Source organism: Aptenodytes patagonicus, chromosome 13 (genome assembly GCF_965638725.1).
Source record: "Aptenodytes patagonicus chromosome 13, bAptPat1.pri.cur, whole genome shotgun sequence".
Taxonomy (NCBI): Eukaryota; Metazoa; Chordata; class Aves; order Sphenisciformes; family Spheniscidae; genus Aptenodytes; species Aptenodytes patagonicus.
Window position 1 is genome coordinate 17,846,054 of NC_134961.1, and position 24,213 is coordinate 17,870,266.

Genomic DNA, 24,213 nt, shown 5'->3' on the forward strand with positions numbered 1-24,213 from the left:
TCATTTGATGCCTGCAAAGTGGTGACTCTGAGCTCACCGCTCGCTGTGCGTGTTCATCCTCTGTGCAGGAATCAAAGGCAATACCTGGGGCTGTGGAGTGGGCGGCTGTAATGTCAAGAGGAGATGCTGCTTTAGTTCCAGCCCCATGTAACTGCTCTGCCTGTGCTCCCTGAAACAGTGTCCACAGCTGGTCCCAGTGCTTAAGGCCACATGAAGAAACATGTTTCATTATGACTTGTTCCAGTGGCTGAGCTGTACTTGAATCAGTGTAGACTTTCCGCTTCGGCTCGTGTTGTCTATGTTCATTAGATCTGAGCTAGGAAATGTTTCTGCTCACTGTTTTGCTAGTCCCGTGTTCCTTTGTGTGGATAAAATGTCTGTGCTGTGTTGCCTTCCACTGGAAGATGCTACCTTCCTCAGGTGGGACTGACATTCTGCATGGGTTGTGTTGCGAGTTACTGCTCATGGGAATGTGGTTTTAGCTCAATAGCAACATTTTTTTTGGCAACAAGGGATCATTCAAGAGATTCAAGTGGGAAAGATCATGTCACTTTTTTACATGGCATTCCTATTTTCACTCGTGGTTTGACCCTCTCTTGTGTCTCTTCTTGGGGCTTCATGTCCACTTGTCAGGCTCTGAGACAGTACAAGTAGCATCTTCTCATCCTTGCTTGAAATCTTCTGTTTCAAAGTCAGGGTAAGCTGCAGAGAATTTGGTGGCAAATTCCTCTGGCAGTAAAAAAGGAAAACTAATCTCTGTTCCTGAAAGGACAGTAAGTATTGGGTGTGCAACCCCTTCACACCTGAAGAAATCTTAAACTTGTTAGAAATGGGGGAGGTGGGGTATAAGTGAAGGCGATAACTGAAGAGGACAGCCACAGCAAGAGACTAGACGTGGGAGCTTGGACATAGTCTGTCCAGTGTGATACAGGGCTGGGCTGACAGGTTGGCCTGGAGACTTTGGAAGTAAATAAAGGTCAGTCGGATCAGCCTGCGTGGGGAGGAAAGGGCTGTCAGGTCTGATGAAGGAGGCTTTATCTTGACTTTTCTGTAAATATTTTTTTCTGCCTTCAATTTACTGCCATTTTCCCAGGCACTGCTCTGAAGAGTTCAGCTTAGAACATGCCCTCTTGGGTCTGATTCCCGCAGTCACAGGCAGCGCTGGAGTAGGGTTTAGCCCAGGGAAATAAAGTCTGAAGGACATGTGTTTCAAGCCACAGGCCTTGGGAATGCCTTTAACTCCTCGTAGCAGGTTTTAGAATCCATATTTAGATACAGGAACATTTTCAATATCATGTTGATACAATCAGTTAGCAAACAATGACTTTTCTTCTGAATTTCCCATGGGAGAAGTTATAATTTATGGGTCAGTTTTAGCTTCCCCTGTGCATGCCTGCTTACCCCGTCTCATCCCTGAGTACAGGCTGCTTCTGCTCAGCCACAGCCCGATGCACCAGCTCCCTGAGCAGCAGTCGTGATGCACAAGTTGGAGGGGAGCAGAAGCTGAGGCAGCCCTTAAAGGGGGAAGGGTGGGGGAGAAGCAGTGCAGGAGATGAAGCTGAAGCAGTTTTGCAGAACTGGGGGGAGAGGCAAAATCTGATGTGAAGTTACAACTTCAGTAAGTGATGGTATATTTGCCTCCTATCAGTCCTGCCAGTCTTTCCTGCAATAGAAAAGCCATAACAATAATGGGTCACAAGATGAGAGTGGATACGAAGGGCACTGCTAAAATCTTAGGTCCCTGCAATAACAGAAGCACTTGTGGGGTAAAATTCCTGGGTGGTGTGAGTATGTTCCCAGTATGCTCTCAGTGAAGGCAAATAAACTCAATGGTGTTTATCTGTTCACAAATACAAATGCTGCTGAGAAACACTGAAAAATCCCTCAAACAAGAAGAAACCTAGAGCCTAGGTTGTCAGAGAAGGGGAACCTGAGCATGGGATCGCATAGGTATGTTTGAAGAAAGGTAAAGTAGCATCCTTTCTACTGTCAGAGAATCACGGCAATGCAGGTTGGAAGGCATTTCTGCTTGTCTTCGTTGGCGCATGCTGGGATTTTTATTAAAAAGCTCTCATCTTGAACGCAGCGGTAGAAGTGAGGAATGCTGCTACCCTTTGCAGTTCTCTGTTTCATCAGTACATAGTTCTGTACAGAAGGTGACAGCCCTTTTGCCATTTCCCACTGTTTCCAGGTAAGGACTCGCCTGCAGTAACAAATGCACAGTGCGAGTTCTCCAGCATCCCATGTCATCATGCTGGTAGAGGCTAGGTTAGGAGTGAGCGACTCTTGGAAATCTTCCTAAGTGCTGGATGCTGGAGGAGAGTTTCTGCAGTGTAACATGTCAGGGTCACAGAACTCTCTCTTTTCACAGCAAGTCATTTTGAAGTAGTCCACATGGTGTCTTACTTGGGCTTTTTTTTTTTTTCCGTACCTCAGATGAACTATGTTATGGTGGAGTAACCTAAAGATAAAATCAATGACTGACATGGTACAATCCTTCTTTAAAAAAAGAAAAAAGGGGGGGGTGGGGGGAAGAGCTTCAGAAGCGTGAGAAGAGGGGGGGGAATCAACTTCCTATAGTTTAAAAAAACAAACTCCCAAGTGAAGCGCCAAACAGTGTCAGCCCTGCCCTCTAGTGCTGCCGGTGAGTAAGAGGTGGTTGCATGGTTCACAGCAATGTTGTCCAAGGCCGCGCTCAGCTGATTATTTTTTAAGGCATGTTAGAGTGTGGGGTTTTTTGTGTTTGTTTTTGCTTGTTTGTTTGGGTTTTTTAGGGTGGTGGTGTTTACAGTGTTTTCATAAGATTTTGCTGCAAGGCAACTAAAACCAACCTCAAGCTTCGGTGGGTGATGGGCTCTCTAAAAAAACCTGAAGTATCTTGAGAACCTAAGATAATCATTATGATAAAAATTTAAGTAAGTTGCAAAAGAGTAAGAGCGTTTATGTGATTTATGATTAACTGAAGCTTCCCCTCCACAGTATCGAAGGCGAGTATGTTCCCGTGGCAGGCGATGAGGTCACCTACAAGATGTGCACCATCCCACCGAAGAACGAGAAGCTTCAGGCGGTGGAGGTGGTGATTACCCATCTAGCTCCTGGAACCAAGCACGAGACCTGGTCGGGGCACGTCATCAGCTCCTGAGGTGTCCCGGAGGGAGTGCGGCCGCTGCCTGCATCGTCACTGCTCAACAACTGGCTGCAGGGGACCCGTCCTAAGAATATTCTACGTATTGTGCGGGAGGAAGTTCCGCATTGTCAATAAAGCAGAAGTAGGCCAAAATTACCATTTTTACAGCTGGCCTCTAATTAAAAAAAAAAAAAGGCAATTCAGATGCTAATGAAAAATATCTATTGTAATGTGTTTACAAAAAACATATTTTAAAGAGACCTAGTTTGTGTGCTTGGTGGAGGGGGGAGGTTTGGTTTTTCTTTTATCTTGTGAACTGATTCCAGAAATGCCCAGGGGAATGGGGGAGAGGTTTGAAGGAGAGCTCTTCTAGCGTGGACGGCCGTAGCAGAGGCATGACTCCGAGGCCCTAGACGTGCGTGAGCACTGTGTTCCCTTGAGCTGCTCTTGTGTAAGAGTTGGAGTATGCTTATTGCTGGTAACATGCCTGAATGCCTTGGCTTGGGAGAGAGAGGTGTTCATTGCTGCGATTTGTTTTGCTTGTGGAAGGAAGTTCACAAGCAGAGCAGCTGCTGCAGGGTGGAAAATCTCCATCTGGTGGTTACGCTCCGATGGCCACGGCTGGGTGCCCTTCAGGTGCACCGTTTGCAAACGGCACGTCTGCATACGTGTGGAATATTGTGGTTTTAAAGCCTGGATTGTTTGTGAATTTACTTAGGTGCCTTGATGGTTGACTAGCAACAGATTTTATAGGCCAGTATTAAAAAAAAAAAAACAAACAAAACAAACCAAAATTTAAGAAATTTGCTTCAAAGTAAGTGGTAGAAAGCCGTAGAGTAGTGGATACTTCATAGCCTCTGACTATGTCTGAATTTAGGCAAAGCTGAAGATTACCTTCTTGACTGCATATAGTTGAAAGTCTGCCACGGTATTTCACTGGGCAGGCAGAATAACTGTACTTCTGAAAAGCAACTTACATGCTGTTCAGATGACTGTGTATAAAATACTGTGCGAGTTACTTAATAGGCTCAGCTGTCTTGGTGAAGTAGATTCTGCAGCTGTTTCCCTGGAAAACTTGCTTGGTAGGATGTGATATTGTCACCCGTGCCCTGACTCTTCTCTGCCTGCAAGATTTCACGTAGTTGTAGTGCAACTGAGTTAGTTCTGTTCCTGTTCGCCTTCCACATCTTTTTTTCAAATGAAGCATTTTTCTCTATTCTGTTCCTAACAGTGGATTTTTATTGACTTTGCAAATAAAAAAAAAAAAACAAACGATGGCATGCTACTCTTCTGTTAGTTTTGTGAAACGGTGTAACTTCAGTTGCCTCTTTGCAGTTTTAACAATGGGCGCTCGCTGTCATGAAATGTCTTAAGACCCTTTTGCAGCAGGTGATCCGTTCCGGGGTCTGACCTGGGGAGAGCACAGATGTGTGGAGGTTAGTAACTGCTGTGATGGCTCGTTTTACCTCAGCTGTGCCTGTATTACACTGTAGCGTACGATAATGACCAGCCTGTAGCGGGGGTTTTTATTAACCGTAAGACGTAGTAGTTGTGGTTTTAACACTATCCAGCTTGTTGGAATATCACACACTGCTTCCGTTACAATAAATGCGACCATTATAATGCTGTAACGTATGTCTTCAGTCTGCTCTCTGCGTAGTCGGCGTTGAAGATGATTAGCATTAAAGACAGAGGAGAATGCAGGTGCCTGCATATGCACACCTGTATGATGATATTTAAAAGTTTTTTTTAAAAAGCGTTGTAATACCAACTGACTGGCATTACCAGAACAATTAAGGAGTAACTTAGCAAGTTTTCTAGCCGCTTAATAGGTTAGCGTATAATATATACTACTACTTCTGTAAATACATTTATTTTCATTACATGATATTTAATATTAGCTATTAGTTATATTAACATATAGTAGGGGGTAAGAGGGAGGGACAGCACAGCCTGGTCGTTTTGTCTGAAACTTGGGGCAGGAAGGCCAGAACGTTTCAGAAGGGGCTCCCGAGAGAGCAGCCGCTATTCCAAGGTGTTGCAGCAAAGCTTTAGTCAGGCTTCAGGGGATGGGACCTGAGCAGGAGCGGCCGAGGGCAGGAAGGACTGAGCCTGCCCTGTTTGTTTAAACTCACACTAGAGAAAGTAAGAAAGATGGGAAGAAGGGACTAGGCATTGTGGGTTGCTTGGTTCTGTTTTCTGTTTCTTCTTCCCCCAGAGAGACAGGCTCTCATCCGGGGGCATGAGAGGCAGAAGATAAACCTTAGCTATTGGCAATGGCTGCGCAAGACTGACTAGCAAGCTAACTTTTAAGATTTGAACATGCGCAGGTATGTGCACACCGATGATTGTATTGGAGGCTGAAAAGAAATCTGGTTTAGGTCCTGCACAGGATGTTTTGCATAGGTAACTTTCTGCAAATACAGGAAGCATCCATGCATTAAGTAACCAGATAATCAGATACGTCGCCTGTGTGTACACACAACGCAGCAGCTATTGAATTGTGGCCATCTTCAAAGAGCCCGCCCGCACTATGGATGCTTCTGGTCCCAAGTCTGCACCCATTAAAATGGTCGAGGCTGAATTACCCTACAGAAGTAGGCACGTGAGAAGGGCGTTAGAAGACTAGGTAGTTCTGGTGCATGAGGGTGTCACAGCTCCCCCTCCTTTTTTGTGAGCCCTTCTGGGGACTTTGGTTTGTACACAAAGATTGTATTCTCCCCTTTTTTACAGTTAAGTATCACCAACTTGGAAGTGGAAAGATTCAAGTCAATCATGTCTTTGTACAGACAGGCAGCGTACAACAGGTCTGCTTTACGTATTTTATTTGCCAAAATGATGAAATAGTAATTTTTCATGATAAAATGAGATTTTATTCTCCTGTACTAAATTAAACTGTTCATACACAAGATTACTTTCCTAATGCCAGATGAGAAAAGTGATACTGACAGTTACACTGATTGTCGTGCTTCAACTTGAATTTTAATAGAAACACTTTTCTTAGTACTAAAATCTCATCTACCCTTAATGTCTTACCAGGAAAATCAGAAATGTAATTTTGCTGCTATGCTCAAGTTGTTCTAATTAATTTTTTTATTTTTTAGATTTAAAAACAGTCAGCAAAAAGCGTAGGTACTGTGAACTGTCCTGTGCATTGGCACCGCAACTGCACCAAGGAGGTAACTCGAGCACCGGTTGGTCCAGCCTTTCCAGTGGGGGTAACTCGACGCACCTTCTGACCGTGCACTGGAACACGTGTGAGGTCGGGGACTCCTGGCTCAGTTCTACCTTCCCACCCCCAGAAAGAAAGAAAACCTGTCTCTCTTACTCATCTTCCAGTTTTAAACAAGAAAATCCCAACTGTCTTCTAATTCATGTCTGTATACCATAAGGTAGTATTTTAAAAAACCCTCTAAAAGGTTCATCTTTTAAATAGCAGCTTCCCTTCTGCAGTGACTGACCAATTACGAAAAACAATACAGAATGAAGGAAGATGTTTTGCGTTATTAAGCTGTCTTAACCGTTTTGTAAGTGTGAACTCTAGAAGTCTTTTATTTAAAAAAATAGCTCTTCACAGATTCTTCGTGTATCCTGTGGGGATGTGACGCTGTGGCCTTCTGTTCTGGAGTCTGTGAAAATTTCATAGTCATTCCCTCCCTGAAAACAGAAAAGGAAAACAGCAGAAGAGGATTTAATGTTATTTAGCTTAATGTATAGTCACAGTCTCGGGGTGGAAAAGGGACAGGTAAAGAAAATTCTGAAGAGAAGGGAAATAACATAGAAGTGTCTGAGATGTCTTCCAGAATGCTAAAAAAACTGCTAAACCACCATTTTGAGATTTTGCATAATGTGTTTATAGCACACCTGTGCTGAAACTTCTGCCGAACACCACAAACCCTTGCGTGAGAGCTTCCTGACCTGCATGTTCGAATTGGTAATGAGAGAGTAGACCTCTCAGTGTAAGTTTAGCCATGTTTTTAGCTTGGTATAGCAACCCACTATTGACTTCTTTAAATTGTTTACTTGTTAATATTAAGGTGTAAAGCTTGTTACAGAACACTATACCAGCGCATGGTATTTGTAACTTACTTGCATTATCCTCTTCCTTCCAACTTGGCTTCCTTTCCTTTTAGCTAAATCGTTGTTAATACTGTTGATCCTTCGCTATTGCAGTAGCTACTGGTCTCATGTGACATTTGTAACTGGTTTCTAATCACAGGAGAGCAATGAAAAGATCCTTTCACAGCTGGCTCAGGGAACAAAGGCGCTGCCACCTGCACGAGCAGAGATCCCTGAAAGCCGCAGCTTCGTGCGCTACAGGAAGCGGTATCTGATTTGTGTACGTTGTTTGCCACACTGCTTTCCAGTGAGTCAGCAGCAACTCCTGCTACTTCAAAACTCTGAAAATGCTGCACTGCCAGTTATAGGGTTTAAAATCAACTGTCCGTAAACTCTACGCCAGAGGGACAGGTGATTACTTTTGCAGCTGGTGTCAAGGGGAAAAAAACCCCTTTCATTTAAAGCTTATCTTTTTCTTATAAAACTTGGCCTTTTTAAGTTTATAAAACTATAAAGTTCTTTGTAGCTTATAGTTACAAAACTGAGCCTTTTCTTATAAAACTTAGCCTGACGCTGTCCTTTGGCCATGTTCAGACGGCCCTAATTTCATCCAAGTCCTTGGGCTTGCCGTTGTCCTCGCTGGCTCTAGTCAGGTCTCTGCCGGGTGATTCAGAGGCTTTTGAAAATGCTGAGCAGAGTTGTTTAGCTCTCTCCAATGAGTAGGGACAGGGATTATATATAACTTCAGTTCCTCCGTGTGGAGACAGAGTGGTTAGCACAGGAACAGTATTAAATTCAATGGAAAATAAGTATGTTTAATAATCACCAGCCAACAAGAAGCATCTATCTACAATAACCAAACAGGATAATGAGTTCTACATAGCCGTGTCACCTAGGTTTTTAACATAATTACGGAAGCTCAATTTAAAAACATATTCCAGTATTAAGTCTGTCAAGAACACTGTGTTCACTTCAGGAAACGGAAGAAAAATCCCTGCTCAGGGCTATCTCCCAGCATTGTGCCGACCAGTAATGCACAGCCAGTCACACATGGACACGTGGTCACATTTACACTCTGACTTCAATTCTTGTCAGGCATAAGGCAATTGGTGAGAACCTACAGGGCTTGTGGTTTAAAATAGAAGCTCTGAAACGTATATACAAAACAATATACCCACGGGCATAGTCTTATCTCCAAAGAAATAAATAGTCTCGTATCCATCGTCGGCAACGATTCCTAAGCAGTACCTCTTATCCCAGCCATCTGGGAACACATCGAAGCTTATCTGGCCTCCTAGGATAGACATGAACCAAGCAAACTTTGTTTTATTATAACAACACATTTCTGAGGGGAGAGTAAGTGAGGAAAAACTAAACTCGGTAAGATTTTTGGTAGAAGGAGCTTTGCAGAAGTCACAGAAATGTTATGAGACCCCCAGAGTTAAGTCTTACAAGTACAGCAAGTGTTTTATAGGGTATCAGTTATTACAGTTGTGATTTACAGATTATTATTTACCCATTAAACAAATATGACAGTCTTAGCGTGTTCCCAAACACTGACTGCTCTCAAACAAACTGAACCTTTTCTTAAAAACTGCATTTAATCTTCTTATTTTTAGAAAGGAACTACAGGAATGAATACAGCCATTGGTGTATGTACAGCCATAGAGTCTTACGCAAAAGATTTTCTAAAGCTTTCAGAATAGAAAAAGGAGGAAATCGGCCTTTTTAACACAGCCTAACAGGACAACAACTGTTCCAGTTCCACACAATCACTGTGATTGTGATTGGATTGAATATCACCAACACATAAAAGCGTGATTCCCAGTCGAAGTGGGTGTCAAGAAGGTATTTACAGCATGCCTGTGGAGAGCTATATTGGCAGTTCATTTCCGCCTTAGTGTTTCAATACACCACAGCTCTAATGGCAACCATACTTTTTTATAATTCTGAAAAATAATAATGTGGTAATATATTGGGGAAAGAAAAGGGAAAAGAAAAAAAATGCATGGAAAATTAATTCCCCCTTATTACCACTTTTCTCTTTAAGCTTGCACTTGCTTTTGGATTTTCTTTCCTCTCCTTCCTCCCACACAATGCAGCTACAGAACCGAAGAACCCAGGGCTACTGGAACAGTACTGATGTAGTACTTCTGATCAAAATTGATTCGCAGAAACAACTCTTGACTGATCAGAAGCATGTGATGTGTTTCAAAATGAGCAGAATCAGTCACACAACTGACATTAAAAGACAATGAACTGATGACAAGCAATGAAGGTGTCTCTGTTGATGGATTTCAATTAAAATGTACCAAATGAAAGCCTAAGAGGAAAAAAAGGCTTAGTCTTGCATGCAATGCCTACAACCACCCCCAGAGAGATAACTGTCACACAAATGAGATAGGATACGTCGTATCCATAAAAGGATATGATTTATGTGAAATTTAAATTAAATGATGTTTTAAAGAAAATTCTTCTAAATTTGATACCTATAGAAAATGTGAGGCCTTTTCCTGCAAATTCTCTTCGTAAATCAGCTACGAATTTCTCTCTTATATGTTCCTTCTGTTTAAAAAAAAAAGCAAACAACAAAACAAAACCAAACATCAGTTACATGCTGTGTTAATTCATCAATAAAAAGATAACCCAAAAAACCACCCCAAAAATATCCAGAGGTCTGAGTACCAGGACTAGTGTGATATAGCTATATTTTATCATTACTGAAAGCATGCTGAGAATATTTCCACTTTAATCTGTTACCGACTTGTGAAAAAATAAGAGCAAAACTTCACAGGCATGCTGTGATATTTGCTTTTCTATCTGACAATCGTGGAATACTAAGGAAGTATGCTTCAACTCCCGGTACAATCCAGTTTTACAAATGGGGAGACTGAGGCATAGGAAGAGTCTCAAAACTGGTACCTATCTTCTGATGCCATATACTCCAAAAAGGGTATTTTCAGAACGTCTTGGGCTTAGATATCTTCCAGCATCCATTAACTGAGTCACAGGCAAAGACTGCTTTTGAGGAAATAGGTTTCAGTTTTTATATCGGATCAGAAACAGTTGTTAACGGTGTAGCAGGGAACAGAACTCTGATATCATGGTCAGATTCATTTCAGCCTCACACATTTAGCTGTGTACAAAGGGAAATAAATGGTGAATAGTTTGACCTCAGCTTTTAAATTCTGCTTTAAAAGGCTTTAAAAAGTTGACAAGAAAAGTAATAGTTTTATTGATTTGAATGGCTATAGGCTGGTGTATACTAAGGAGCACTCCAGATAAGTACGGTTTTATCTACAACGGGGGTTTTCAGGAACCCCGTGTGTAGAGGTAGGATGTTCGGTACTCTGGATATAGGGTTAAAAGAAACATGAGCCAAACCCACCCCTTCTGCAAGTAATCATTGTTAACTATTGCAACAAAAAAATTATTGTGTATTTCCTGAAGTCTGAACTAAGAAGTTAGTTAAACCACACGGAACGGATTAAAATGAAAAAAATCGCACAAAGTATAAAAGCTTTTGAAAAATCATAACCTGGCCATAACTGCCTCTTCCAGAAGAACTGGATATTTTTCAAGAGTTGTAACTCACTTTATCGAGTTCATAGAACTCAACTCGTTCTTCCTGGCTGCAGCTTCTTCCAATGGGGGACACATTTAACATCCCGTTTCGGAACTCAATAAAAGTGCCCCTGAAAAAAAAAATTGATTAATGAGACAGAAAATAGTTGAATTCAAAATACTGAATATCACAAAGAACTTTCGTTTAATTCTGAAGACAATGGGAATCAGATGCCTCCTTCAGCCTCTCATTGCATGCATAAAAACCAACTGATAGGAACCAAAACCTCTGGCATCAAGAGCCTTTTGGACTTTTATTTGAATCTGGCAACCTCAACATCATCCTTACTGACTTTTTAAAGTATGATTTGTTTCAAAAGTATGACTGGAGCATCCTGTCAACCCAATTCTCAGACCCTGACAGGCCAGTCTGTCAGCTTTGGGGTGAAACGGCAAAACTTAGAGCAGTCTGGGCAGTGTTTCTAGCCAGCCTCACATGTGGTATCTATCAGTGTCTTGAGCAGCTGCGCCCTCACGTCACATAGAACTGATCTTACTGCATGCTTCTAATCTCTGGAAAACATTATGCTGCTGAATTCCAAACATGTCAAGGAAACACTCCCGCTCCCAAACTGAACTTCCTTCCCTCTTAAATAAAAATGCTCAATCAGTATTTCAAATCCTGTGCTCCATTTGGGAGCTTGTCTTTGTTGTATGCATGGATTGAGCTCTGTTTCATGTATACAGTGTTCCTAAAACACAAATTATTCATTTTTTGCTGAGCAGCCTGCTTTACATATTGATGCTCGACACTGTAACACGGAGAATATGGTGACACCGAGATGCGTGTACGCACCTACCTTTTCTTTGGCAGTTTAATCTTCGCAATATAACTCAGGCAGTAATTGATTAGATCTTGAAGTATGTCCTCACCCAGGTGACCCTGAATGTTCTAACAAAATAAATACCATTCAACCAAGGGTCCAGAATTTGAGATTCCAAAAACAAGTCACATGGAAAACACAGACATTGGATAATCAGGCATGGTTAATACCACAAAGAAACATGCCTTCAACAACTAACTCTCAGCTGATGCACACACGGTACTAATGAAAGGCTCTCATTTTTTTTTTGTTTACTTTGGTTTTTTTAAACCATAACACCAAACTCTCATTTAATACGCTCCCTGCTAGTACTTGCTTTAGAAGGAAACACTGTGGGCCAAAGACAGCAGACCTAAACAAAAAGTTGCAGTAACGTCTACTGTAGCCAAGCGTGAAGAAATGGAGATCGTTACTGCAGTAAACTGGAAACCACTGCTCAAGTCAGCAATTTCAGCCAGGACCTCTTTGAATTTTTTTATCTCCATTACTTATGTTGAACTGATGAAGGTGATTAGGGTATCTAGAATCAGATGTACGTTTATATTAATTTAGAGTATTTACCTTCTAGCTTATGCAGCGTATCAGAATGCGCGCTCTGAATTAATACTACAAAGCAGCTACAAGAGGTCTACAAGAAGCTTTCTGAACCCTACGGCCCAACAGACATCAGCTATGAAATGCCGTATTCCATAGGACCTCCAGGAGCAGAGGGCTTGGCCACATTTCCTATGGATAAGCTGAGGGAAAGGCTGTTCCAGGATTTTCACTGTTCTTATTCGATCAGGCGCTCCAGACTCCAATAGCTTTTGGTTTTGAGAATACCGCGAAGAATAAAGCTTAAGGTGCAGATTGTCATTACATGAATCAGAGCGCCAAATGAATGATCTGTTACAGAAGTAACACATGAAAATAGCAGCGATTTTGGCCTTAGTTAGAAGGGTGATTATAGAGGACCGCACTGTAGCAACAAAGCAAAATCTTGTTTAGAAAATTTCTCTTTCACATTACTGGAAATTTCACACTTACCTGCTTGCTCAAGAATTTCCCATCTTTGTATGCTACAAGACCATTTTCTGGAAAAACGTAGTCAAATTTTTCAACCACTACAACCAAACAAAAAGGCAATAACTTATAATTTCCCCTGTATGTTTAATGCAGAATTCCCTTACGCAGCAAATAGGTTAAAATACAGCAAACATTAGATCATAAAGCATGAAAGATTCAGCAGCATAACATTGAGCACAAGACCAAAACCACTCTCATTTCCCTCCAAGATAAACACACACCTCAAATCACATGAAATCTTTCAGTTAAGTTACCTGTATTTTTGCTTAAAGGCTCTTCCTCTCCTGCAAGTATGTCACTTTGCATTACACGTAAGGAAGTGACTGAACACCTCCAATACTACAAAAACCTGGCACACAGCCTGGCTAGAGAGCTGGTGGAATACTGCTATTTTAGGTTTGTTTTCTCAACGTTACTAATCTACGGGAGATGTCCAAGAGTTGTGAGAATCTTACTAAAATGCAAGATGATACGGCTTACTGGAGACCACTTGTAAGCCAAACAAATTCTGAGTTATTTGGGCATTACAGAAGGCTATCAGTGGCATCAACTAAGTAAAGAGCGTTAAAGATGGTCTTTCATACAGCAAAGGAAATGCCTCTCAAAGGACTAAAGCGAGAATCCATCTCTGCATCATAATCCCACAGTTAGCAAAATCAGATCCTTCAGGGATGGACATCTGAGCAGCCTGCACACGCGTATCTTAGGTACATAATTCCATTTTAAAATGACAACGTTAAACTGCCCTCCTAAGGCACTGTCACAAAGTCGGGGTTTCACTATTAGTAACTATCCCTCAATGAGACACCGAGATACCCGTAAAACGCAAACACAGGTTGCAGTTGCCTGTAAAGAGCTTTTCATAGATTCAGTGCAACACAACAGAAACAGGAAAAAAGTTTAAAGCAAGGAAGGAGGAGAATGAAGGGGTTTAACCTACATTTAACCTTCACAACTTCCTCGTAAGCAACTCAGTGTAAGGGATTGCATCAGCCACTATCCTTACCGTCATCTCCAAGCTGCTCCTTAATCTTTCCAAAATCTGAACCGCCCACGACTCCAACTTTCACCTTCTGACGCAACCTCTGCAGGAACGCGGCCATCTCTGCTGTGATTTTCTAGGTTCCAAAATAAAAGAATTAGATTTGTCAGTATTCTTACCACGAGACCAGCATCTCTATTTCGCAATAATTATTAAGGACCAGCAGGACCGTGCAGAGCTTTAAGAAAAACGGAGGATTTTTTTGGCCTTAAACGGCAAATCAAGTTCGCCCATCAAGCATCGCGGCAACGGATGCAGAACCCGATGCGCTTGTACGCTCTGCCCCCTCAGGGCTAGCGGCCCCTCACTAAAAGCCCGTGCCCGTCCAGCGCCGAAACGCTCTCCGTGCCAACAAACCCCCCCGGGCTGGCAGCCCGGGAGCCCTGCCCCGGCACCTCAGACAGCCCCTCGCCAGGGCACGGCGCCCAGGGAGGGCAAAGCCGGGCGGGAGGGCGCGCCCCGGCCCCGCCGCCCGCGGACTCGCCTGGCGCGGGGCGGTGAGGGTGCCGTCCACGTCGAAGAGGCAGAGCGCGGCGGGCCGCGGCGGCGCCGCCATGGCGCCCGGCCGGGGCAGCGGAGCCGGAGCCGGAGCCGCGCGCTCCCGCCGCGGGGGACGCCGGGAAGCGGGGGGTGCCGCCCCCTCCCGCCGTGCCGCGCGGCTGTTGGACCTTGCGGCGCAGCCGCGCTCCCGGACGGCGGAGCCATGGCGGTGGTAAGCGGGGCGGGCCGCGGCCCCTCGGGGGGTTCTGCCGCCGGGGGAGGGGTTGTCCCCCCCCCCCCCCCTTCCCTTTCCCTTCCCCCGGGCGCGGGGTGAGCGGTGCCGCCCGTGAGGCGCCGGCAGCACGTCTGGGCCGCGAGCGGCTGCGGCCGCCTCTGGGGGGAGCGGGGGGAGCGGGAGGCGTCCGCCCGCGGCGCCTAACGGCCGAGTAACGGCCCGGGCGCGGGGGAAGGGTCACGCGCGGCGCCTAACGGCCGAGTAACGGCCCGGGCGCGGGGCAGGCCGCCCCCCGCGGGAGCGCCGTGCTGACGCCGGGGCCGGCGCTGGCGGAGGAGGGCCGGGCACGGCGGAGGAGGGCCGGGCACGGCGGAGGCGCCGCCGGAAGGGCTGGAGGCTGGGAGGGCGCCGGGGGAAGCAGCGTCTTCGCTCGCCGCGTCAGTCTGCCCGCGACGTCTGCCGCTGGCCGCCCCCGGAGGCAGGTTCTCGAGTGATGGCGCCCCTTGGCCTGAGTCTGTGGCCGTTGCTGCCCATGACGCGTCCTTGTCCGGGCACGAACGCCAGCGTGTGTGTTACAGCACGAGGGCAGCACAGAAGTTCCCTTTCTTCCTTTTATCTTCGGTTGTCCTGCACGTTCCTAATGCCTGGTCCCTCCTTCGGTATTACTCATGCTCTCCTCCCCTTTATGCCGCTTAGTCCACTTTTTTCTCTTTCCCTAACATTGTTATTTAAGTGGTTATTTAACATTTCGCTATTTCACTGGCTAGCGGCCCCAGGTTCTCTCACCCTCTTTGCTTAGAAGCACCCCGTAGTGCTGGTGTTTTCACTTTGATGTTGCTCAAAAAAAGAGAGAGGCAGGGGATGCCATAAGGTTACATTCAGTAAGCTAACTTCGGTACCAGCTATGTTATCAAAAGTGTTTTCCCTCTTCGTCTGCAGGGAGGGATGCAAGCAGGAGTACCAGTTTCCTAACGTAACACTAGTTTTAAGTATAAGGTTGCAGTGCGCTGGGGCGGGGAGGCTTGTGCTTGCTGTCTTCAGGTGCCTAAGGAACAGATGCTGAGCTAAATGTGATTCGGTTCTGAAGAAGACTCAAATGATGACCCGTGGGGATATTTCCTTGTAGGCTAGGCTCTGCAGAATTAGGACTAAAGTCTGCACGGCACCATCTTTTGGGAGATGTCTACGAAGTGAGCTCTGGACAAGGTGCTGGAAAAAGGAAGATGCTCGCCCACCCCGGTTTTTTGGTACGTGGGAGCGTTTGCAGTCACAAAACCAGCGAGTTAATGGTGTTAATAATTATCTTGGGAGACAGCGAGAGCCATCTGTGTGTCTGTGCCATTCGGCCCCTGCTGCTGTGGTCCGACAAAAGGCTCTGGATGAGAAAACAGAAGAGTTCAAACTGGTCTACAGGTTTCCGGGGATTAAGTACTGCAGGGTGCTGTCCAGACTGAAGCTGTTGCAGACTGCCACCACCGTGGTCATGCTGCCTCCCATCTGCTACCTCTATCTGCAAGACCAGGTTTCTCAGAATATCCTCTTGTACACAACTGGCCTTGCGTTCTTTGCTGGTGCAATGTTGTATGGTATGAGCTACTTTTTGAGACGAATTATTGGATTAATCTACTTAAATGAAACTGGCCGTACTGTCAAAGTGGCCCACTTGACGTTTTGGGGAAGACGGAATGACATTTACTGTCCCCTAGAGACAGTGATGCCTTTGGATGAAGCTGGAGATAGCAAGGGGGAGCTACTTCTCCAGTTCAAACGGTATAATAGTACAGATATTTTATATTTTACGATAAAGTTTGGCCAGATTGTAGACAGACAGAAGTTTACCCAAATATTTGGAGAATTTGAGTGATACAGCAGCTAATTTCCAGTGATCTTCCTTGTTGCGTGTTCATTGTGCTTATTCTTCTGTGAAGTTTAGTTAGTTTACCAAACTGACATACCTCTGTCATTTTCCTATGCAAAGCCTGCTGGTAAGTGCACTCAGTGTAGAAAGTAGAAATGGTAAAGAACAATCCACTGGATTAAATGTCTTTGCAGCTTGTTTAAGGTGTGAGCAGGGTCTCTTCTGCGTTGGATACAGTGATGTGTGTGGTGCGCTGTCACCAGCAGTTCCAAGTCTAAACTGTCCTATGTGGAACGTGCAGTAGGAGGCTGAATTTCTGATGCTGACCCTGACTGTTTCAGCTGGCCTCTTAGATTGTTTTTAAATGGGAAAAACTCTTGGAAGTGAAATGCAGTAACTCTGCCAGAGCATCCTCACTTTAAATTCATTGTTTCTTTTAGCGAATTTTAGGTTGACTGGGAAGCCTCTTGAAATTAAAACTTGTCTCATCCATACATATGATAAATAATGCTGAATGTCAGAGATAGACACGCTCATGCATTAATAAAATGGAGGTAACTGAAAGAGCGGTATGTAATGCTGTGTAAGGTGCGTGGGGTCTCTTGGCAAGGTCTTCCAGGGTGTGAACATAACTGGGCAAAACAAGGGTGCATGTTGCAAGACACATGGACGGTTCAGCTGTAAGGGTAAGTTAAAGGCTGGACAGCGATTCGGGAGCCTCTCATAGAAATTGCTTTCTCATTGGAATAAAGGAAGAACATACCTAAACTATGTTGCTGTGAGTTACAGGGACAGTCTGTGATCCTTTGTTCAGTTTGGATCCTAATGATCATCTGAAAATTTGGAACTACTTGTCCTCCTTTGCATATATTCATGTTTGTGTTTGTTTTGTATGTATGAATGACATGTAATCAATGCTGTAACACTTGAGTTGCAAAAACTTCAGTAAACGTTACCAAAATTATCTTAGACTATGTGAATTAAGCAGTCTTCTGTGAAGATTACCATATAGCCTGGGAAACAAGTCATCTGTATCCCTTGACGTGTTTATTGATTTGGGCATATTTTACCATCAGAAGCTCTGTTGCCAAATACCCTTTCCACTCCCTACTCCCTCAGCCTGGGTTTACCTAAAATGAAAAGAAAAAAGGTAAGAGACCTAAAAGCTGTGTGGAATTAAGGCTGAAAATATGTGTACTTGTATTCTGTTGAGCTTGCAGGGTTGATCACCTCAGCACCTGTGTCCATGAAGGACAGTGGTCTTACTCTGCAGTGTTAGTATGATTCCTCCTTTTCCAAATCCTCCGTAGGAGTGAGGAGCAGGATTTAAACCCGAGAAAGAATCAAACCTCATCACTTGTAACATGTAAAACTTTTTGAATTGCCAGAAGCAAGTGAACTCCTTACACTGCTCTTCTGGCTGTTATTTCATTTGAAACAATGGCAAATAAAGTGACCCTCGCCAATAGAGAAATGTAGAGTGTTCTTTTCCCTGTTTCTTCCTCACGCGTACTGAAACCTCTGTCTCTTGGTGGATTGGCAGATGCAGGTTAAGTACAATTGCCGTTTAAGCGCAAGGGGTAACCCTGATTTACTATTTATTTGTGTTGAAAAAAAAAATGGGGGCTCCATTGTTTTAAATTTTTGGCTGACACTGTGTGGTACAGCAGTATCAAAAGGAAAAGAGAAATGTTCCTTGGCTTAAACACCATGGCAGTAAAATACAGCGGACGGTATGCATACAACATGTTTTTTGGAGGTTATCTTCATAAGAATATATTTAATATGCACTAATGATGCAGTTATGTATATACTAGGTGTAAAATAAAAAGTCCCGGAGAAGTTCAATTACAAATATTTTATTTAAGAATATTGATTACACGAGATGTCATTTTTTATGAATCTGTGTACAGTTACTAGTTACACCATGAAGTGTAGTTAAGTATTTGTTTAAACATTTATTTGGCACTGTCCACAGTATGCTGTAAACAATATTAACTTTATATGCTTCAGCTGCAGTGCTTTCTATGTATTCTCTAAGATGATTTCATCAACATGTTGTACACAATTATACAGTTACTGAGTGTCAGTAAAAATTATAAAAACACCTAGAGTATTCATAATAAAAGTGAGGATGTGGTAAGACTTCAAATTACTGGACCTTTGCTTCTGTAAAAGTACAAGACTTGCTAGAGACATGTACTAAAACTACTGCACTGATATGTTGAACAAACCAATTCCCAAAACGCTGTCAAATACAGTTCTCGGTTTGACTTTCCTCTTGCTGATAATACACTTACGAGGACAGCGATGACAATGAGGTTTTCTTGAACACTAATTCACCAGTCCTTCCCCCAGATTTCTACCACCTCTGTTTAAAAACCTGCTCAGGTTCTGACCAGCTGGTACCAGAATTCTGGTTTCTGCAGAGAGGTTTACAGAAATCCCATTATTTTTAAGCTACCAGAAGTGAGTGTACTTGAGTTTCCCAATACCAGCACTCAAAAAATGAATGAGAAAACCATGATTAACGCTTCAAAGCAGGTAAGAAACCCTTCACATTTTGGTAGCTGTATTAAACCTGTAAGTCTTTTAACTGCTCTGGCTCTTATTATGTACTTAAAAATTGTGGTCAGTTCCTAATAGGGCAACTGTAAAGTCCACTGTGGTCCCTGGTTTTTGGTGCACAACAGAGTGTTAAACTTAGTAAGCAAAATCCAGATGCTTGCTAGCCAAGAAAAAGAATAAAAGGCACCAGACCTAGTTCAAGTCAGCCTCAAGCAAACAGCAAAGAGTACATAGTAAAGAGACGTCCAAAACAATTCTCTGAAGAGAAACAAATTAATGAACCGTTGACACTTTTTGATCCTGTGGCTTTCTAGAAGATCTCTGAAGTATCAATGACTTGGAATTAACTATTAGAACAAAACCAGAATTACTTTGCATTATAAATGTGCAATTAGGACTAGGCCTTCACTGTAGTGGCTCTAATGTCAGGTAATGGCTAAGGTCAAGTAATTCTGATGTAGTTTTACAAAATACCTCAAGTATTCATGTAGAACTTGTAATAGATAAATTAATGGCTATTGTGTGTTATGGGCAAATGGTAAAATCTCAAATCATTCTAGATTGCTGACAGGTGGAAATAATGTGCTTCACATGATTCTCTAAGCTTTGCCAAATTACATACTTCAGGGTATAGTTTTCTCTGTACAAGTCTGATTGTAAGAGAAGTCAAAAGTTTTAAAATCCAGGATGAGGAAAAAAAGTACAAGTACTTCAGTTCCACTTACAGCGCTGCTCCTGTGGCTGAGTGCATTAGTGCCTCTGGAGCAGCATGTGTAGGCTGGACATAGCGTAGCTGATGGCATCCTGATCCCGTTGGTGTGGCAGACGTCTGTATTCAGGGGAATAAAGCTGGACATTATTCTGTAAAATACTGTACTTGGCAGGGGTGGAAAGCAGAGCTTTCCTTGAAACACCTATTTTATTCCAGCTACCATTAGAGAATGGCACTTTCTGTATGGCAGGCATGTGGCTTTACGTATTAGGCCATATTTGTTGCTGCTTCTGGACGCAAGAGTAAATCTGCTGGGATTACCTGTGAAAATGGACTGTACCAGGTCATATTTAGACAATCAGATAGTCAGGGCCATGAATGTAGAGAGGACTCTGCAATTAATACGACCCAAGCCAGATAGATGGAGGGCCATAGCTTCTACAAATGCAGTGTGGGACAGCTGCATCATGTACCTGCTGGTGACCAGTACCAATGCTCCACCTGGGTCGAGTTTGCATGGAGCAGCTTGCCTTGGGCAGGATTACAGACAGAACACAAACCTTAGTTTATGACTTTACACTTATCTTGTAAGCAGAGAAGACATGAATTAATGCAAACTAATTTCATAATCAGCTGTTCAGTGCAAGGGAACTGCTTTTTACTTGAAATTTGCTAAGATGTCACTGAAAATGTTCAGAAAGAGGTGCGCATGATGATCCTTGAAGATCAGCGTTGGACGAAAACGAATCGATCTGTCGCCACAGCCTCCCAGCACAACACCTAAAACGAGAATAGAATAGGTCCTCTAGTCATTTCCATCTTTGCCAAATATCCAGAAAATGCAGGTCTCCAAACGAGGTTCACCTCACTGTGGAGGGCCAACAGAAGCTCCCCAAAGCACTGCTAACCACACAATGATATAGCACGTAGTCAGTGGTGCGAAGGGGCCTTGAGCTTCACAACAACTCAGAAGAACGCTGTGGGTGGCTGTAGCTGTTCTGTAAAACACTTGGAATGTTGGGACTAATCCCAACATCAATGGAAAGACTCCATCCAGCGCAGAGCTCAAACAGCATCTGACACTTCACAGCTGCAGTACTCTACTGGTTAAGTACCCCAATGCCAGAATAAGACACAGTAGGTTTGTTTGCAATTTTGTTTTTAATTACAAGAAGTTAAAATATCTCGGCGCTGGCCAACTTCTTCCTGCAGTACTTTAAATGTACAGTATTTTTTTTACCCCAAAATCAGTTAGTTCTTTGAAATGTTTGTGGGCAACAAAAATCCATACCATTGAGCTGAGCTTACCTTGCCTCTTAAGCATAGCCTTGGTTTACTATGAAACAAACAGCTTGCCTTCTCTCCCTGCTGGCTTAGTTTCCAAGAACAAAAAACATCAATGTCTTCTACGCTCTAAAATTTTGGTTTCACAATAGTTTAGATGCATGATGCCTGCTTCTTTCAAGAGATAAGAGTAACAGCAAAAACTGACAGCAGCAAACCCAGGGCCCCCACACAGTTAAATTCAAAGAGAATGTTAGACTTCGGATCACGAGGTTCCCCTCCTGATGCCTGGGCTTGTCGACAGCTGGGTAAGAGTTCTGTAGTAAAAGAGGGATGTAGTTGTAGATCTGTGCCCATTTGAGGCAACTCATTGTATGTCATTATTAGGTATTCCATAAAATTCATAGTTGTTCTCCCTGTGTTTCCTGAGTGACAGTTACATTAACTTTCTTCCAATTTTCCTGATGTGTTTCTACAAGTAAGCCATGCCTAGGTGCACCTAAGGTCACTGCAGAGGACTATGAAAGCGATGTCACAAAAACTCCTGCCCTAGATATATCTCTTCCAGTAACGTTAGACCTAGAGAGAAAGGTAAACGTACACACCATGCAACGGACTGGTCTGATGTCTCTGAAAAATACAAGTATTTCCAGAAAAGCCTAAATACAGCTTTGTTCATAATTTCACTGCTGTCCTCTGATATTGTAGTACACATACACCATATGAAAAAGGAGAATTTAAAGCATTACGTATGCTCTGTTTGTCATTTGAAGCTGATCCACACACAAACTTTCTTACCTTTGTTTCTGGCTATTGTAATTAACTTGTTTCTAGTTGCATCATTTGGAGTGTCAAACGAACAGAATGTTCCTCTTCCTCTCACTCTGCTGATAAGATGAGGGTAACGAGCCTGCAAAGAGAGGTGAGGAGGTATGCATGGCGGCTGCTGCAACAGAGGGCACCTGGTGGCAAGCTCTGCTCTGCCAGGCATTCTGCCACATGGAAACCTTGCTGCCTCCCTCCTCCGTTCTGGTGGAGTGGAGCTATCACACAGTCTGGATTTCTCACATAACCTTGTGTCCCGTTCACCCCTTCCTGACAATGGTCTGAATAGCCATTAGACTGCAGAGCCCAACAGCAGGCAGGTTCTCTCCTCACAAAGCAGGTAAACATCTGAGCAGGAAGCGAGAATGAATTTGCACCCCTGAGCTGGGCCAAGTAAAATCCTTCTTGGAGCCTCCTGAAGCGAGTGTAAAGCACCTCACATCTAAAACGCACTCCAGGAAAACCTGAGCATAAATAATCTGGAATGGGGCTAGAAACCAGCTTGTTCTTACGCTGCACTAAGACGCTTGCTAGTATTATCTGCTTCACTATCAGTTACAATCCTCATCTTTTAAAAGAGCAACCTTTTTTGGATTATAATTTTTTTGTGTTCTCTGCCTTGAAGTTGTGGAGAGAGCAGAGACTGTATTTGGGCTTATCCTGCACTAGCGGTGCACAAAGTGCCTTTTGAGAGGTGAGATCTGAAATGCCTGGCTGATTTTCCTTCTCATGTGGGGCTCCATCGTTGAAGCTGTGAATGAATTGCTCTTAGTCAAGGGAATGAAAGCTACAATTTTCTTGTTTCAACAGCCCAATGGAACTGTAACAAAATATGAAGGCACTTTCCTTTAAAAAGAACTTTTGGGACAATGAAATGCTAGCTGCTTGTGATAACAGAGACTTCTAGCAAAATAGTTTAACTCGCTGCAGTTCATACCTTTAGATATTTTGGGGGGGTCACCCTTTATTTTGGATTAAACTATATAAAACCAGCATCCTGAATTCAGTAGAAGAAAGTTTACTTCAATTCAAAACGGGACACAGTTATTCAGGCTTGCATTGAAGTATCTAAACCAGCAAGTTATGATTACGATCTGGTCCCCAGCTGGAGTTCCTCAATCCAAGTGTTTAAACGGGATTAGGTCAGATCCTACCTGATCAGCAAATTTCTCCTTCTTATCTACAATCCTTCCAGACGTTTACCTGTAAATCCAGCAGCCCGGTCAGTAGTGCTTTCCCGGCGTGGGTTGCATTGTTTAGAAGGTCTTCTCTTTTAATAACCTTAATGACTTCAGCAAGCATAAGGTTCTTGGATGGATCTCCAAGCCAGGTATTAAAAATCCGATAGGGCTTGGGAAAAGGTGGAAAGAGAGTTGTGGAACATGTTAAACAGGCAAATCACTATCATAAAAAAAAGCAAGCCATCAAACTGGTAATGCAAAAATCGGGTGTATGAAAAAGCATGCACTAATCTCACCAACCCCCTTTTTTTTGTTGGAAGAGCAAAATACAGCTGCCCTGCTGAGCAGAAACAAAGGGCAACTACTTTATCCTACAAATTTAGCGCGTTCTGTCTTGCTGCTCTGACATCTCATTGAAACATGGCTATAGATGACACAGAAATCGCATCATGTGTATGGGTTTTACATTCAAGGTTTATGTTCTCCCCCAATTTTTTTTTTTTCATTTATTACACCTAAAATATCATTAATGTGAAGAAGAAGTCTTGCTGACAGAATCCGTAATGCTGACACACAAGCTCTGAAGCTGCCTTACGGAAAAGGTGTCGGTTTGTGGTTGGATTTTGTACTGAAGGTTAGTTCATTAGGCTAAACCCAGTTCTCCACTCTCTCCCACCACCTTTATGACCTTTGTGACTGACAGCAACTGGAATACAAGTGAAGAAGTGACAACAACTTTTGTGTAAGCACAGAGCAAGTATCTATGAAATAGCAGCTCCATCTAGCTGAACCTGCATTACTGAAGGAAAGCTCGTCTCTCCCATGGACATTACAGTTACCCGTGAATGGGCCACCAACTAGCACAGAGTTCAAGTTTCATTGAAAATCTTACAGCATTTGGCCTGAACTCCTCTTTGTGGAAAAATCCTCCTGTCATCATCTTCTTACTGAATGTTACCACATCAGCTGGGTCATCCAGGCCCCAGTGTTCATGTGCCCAGAATTTTCCTGTGCAGCCACCTCCTGTCTGCACCTCATCCACCAAGAACGCACAGCCATGCTGCGGAGATGGATGTAAAGAGCAGGGAATGTGAGTCCGCATTTCCAAAATAAAAATACCTCCCTTAGTGAACAGATAAATACAAGCCAATTACATGCAGCATCCCCCCATACCAGTGCCACTCACTGTGCATTAGATTTCACAATTAAAAATTCAGCTGTTTTTTCAGAAAGGCACTAGAAACATATTTTCTACCTAAATTCACAAACAAAGTACATGTTTTTATATAGTCTTGAACATTTCTAGAGCATACCTGAAAACGTCTGGGA

General features: G+C 43.4%; 4 protein-coding genes across 12 annotated transcripts in view; 2 read left to right on the forward strand and 2 right to left on the reverse strand.

Annotated features, from left to right (window-relative positions):
• CARHSP1 (calcium regulated heat stable protein 1) overlaps positions 1 to 4,758 on the forward strand; it is a 39,879-nt gene extending 35,121 nt beyond the window's left edge. For all 8 annotated transcript variants that reach the window (XM_076350811.1, XM_076350814.1, XM_076350808.1 and 5 more), the window contains one exon: positions 2,980 to 4,758. In XM_076350811.1, the coding sequence (XP_076206926.1) occupies positions 2,980 to 3,142 (163 nt within the window). In that variant the 3' untranslated portion in view covers positions 3,143 to 4,758. The remainder of the gene's footprint in view (positions 1 to 2,979) is intronic.
• Positions 4,759 to 5,935: 1,177 nt separating this feature from the next.
• Positions 5,936 to 14,322, reverse strand: PMM2 (phosphomannomutase 2). Its single transcript, XM_076350669.1, has 8 exons — positions 14,226 to 14,322; positions 13,706 to 13,817; positions 12,661 to 12,737; positions 11,611 to 11,702; positions 10,782 to 10,881; positions 9,676 to 9,751; positions 8,365 to 8,480; positions 5,936 to 6,784 (listed from the first exon to the last, which is right to left on the reverse strand). Exons 1-8 carry the CDS (start codon positions 14,295 to 14,297, stop codon positions 6,683 to 6,685), a joined length of 747 nt encoding a protein of 248 aa, XP_076206784.1. The 5' UTR covers positions 14,298 to 14,322; the 3' UTR covers positions 5,936 to 6,682.
• An 89-nt stretch (positions 14,323 to 14,411) lies between these two features.
• Positions 14,412 to 17,283, forward strand: TMEM186 (transmembrane protein 186). Its single transcript, XM_076350670.1, has 2 exons — positions 14,412 to 14,453; positions 15,583 to 17,283. Exons 1-2 carry the CDS (start codon positions 14,445 to 14,447, stop codon positions 16,318 to 16,320), a joined length of 747 nt encoding a protein of 248 aa, XP_076206785.1. The 5' UTR covers positions 14,412 to 14,444; the 3' UTR covers positions 16,321 to 17,283.
• Positions 17,284 to 18,157: 874 nt separating this feature from the next.
• Positions 18,158 to 24,213, reverse strand: part of ABAT (4-aminobutyrate aminotransferase) — a 62,829-nt gene continuing 56,773 nt past the window's right edge. For both annotated transcript variants that reach the window (XM_076350667.1, XM_076350668.1), the window contains exons 13-16: positions 23,777 to 23,944; positions 22,907 to 23,053; positions 21,677 to 21,788; positions 18,158 to 20,374 (exon numbers count right to left, since the gene is read on the reverse strand). In XM_076350667.1, coding sequence (XP_076206782.1) covers positions 20,253 to 20,374; positions 21,677 to 21,788; positions 22,907 to 23,053; positions 23,777 to 23,944 — 549 coding nt within the window. In that variant the 3' untranslated portion in view covers positions 18,158 to 20,252. The remainder of the gene's footprint in view (positions 20,375 to 21,676; positions 21,789 to 22,906; positions 23,054 to 23,776; positions 23,945 to 24,213) is intronic.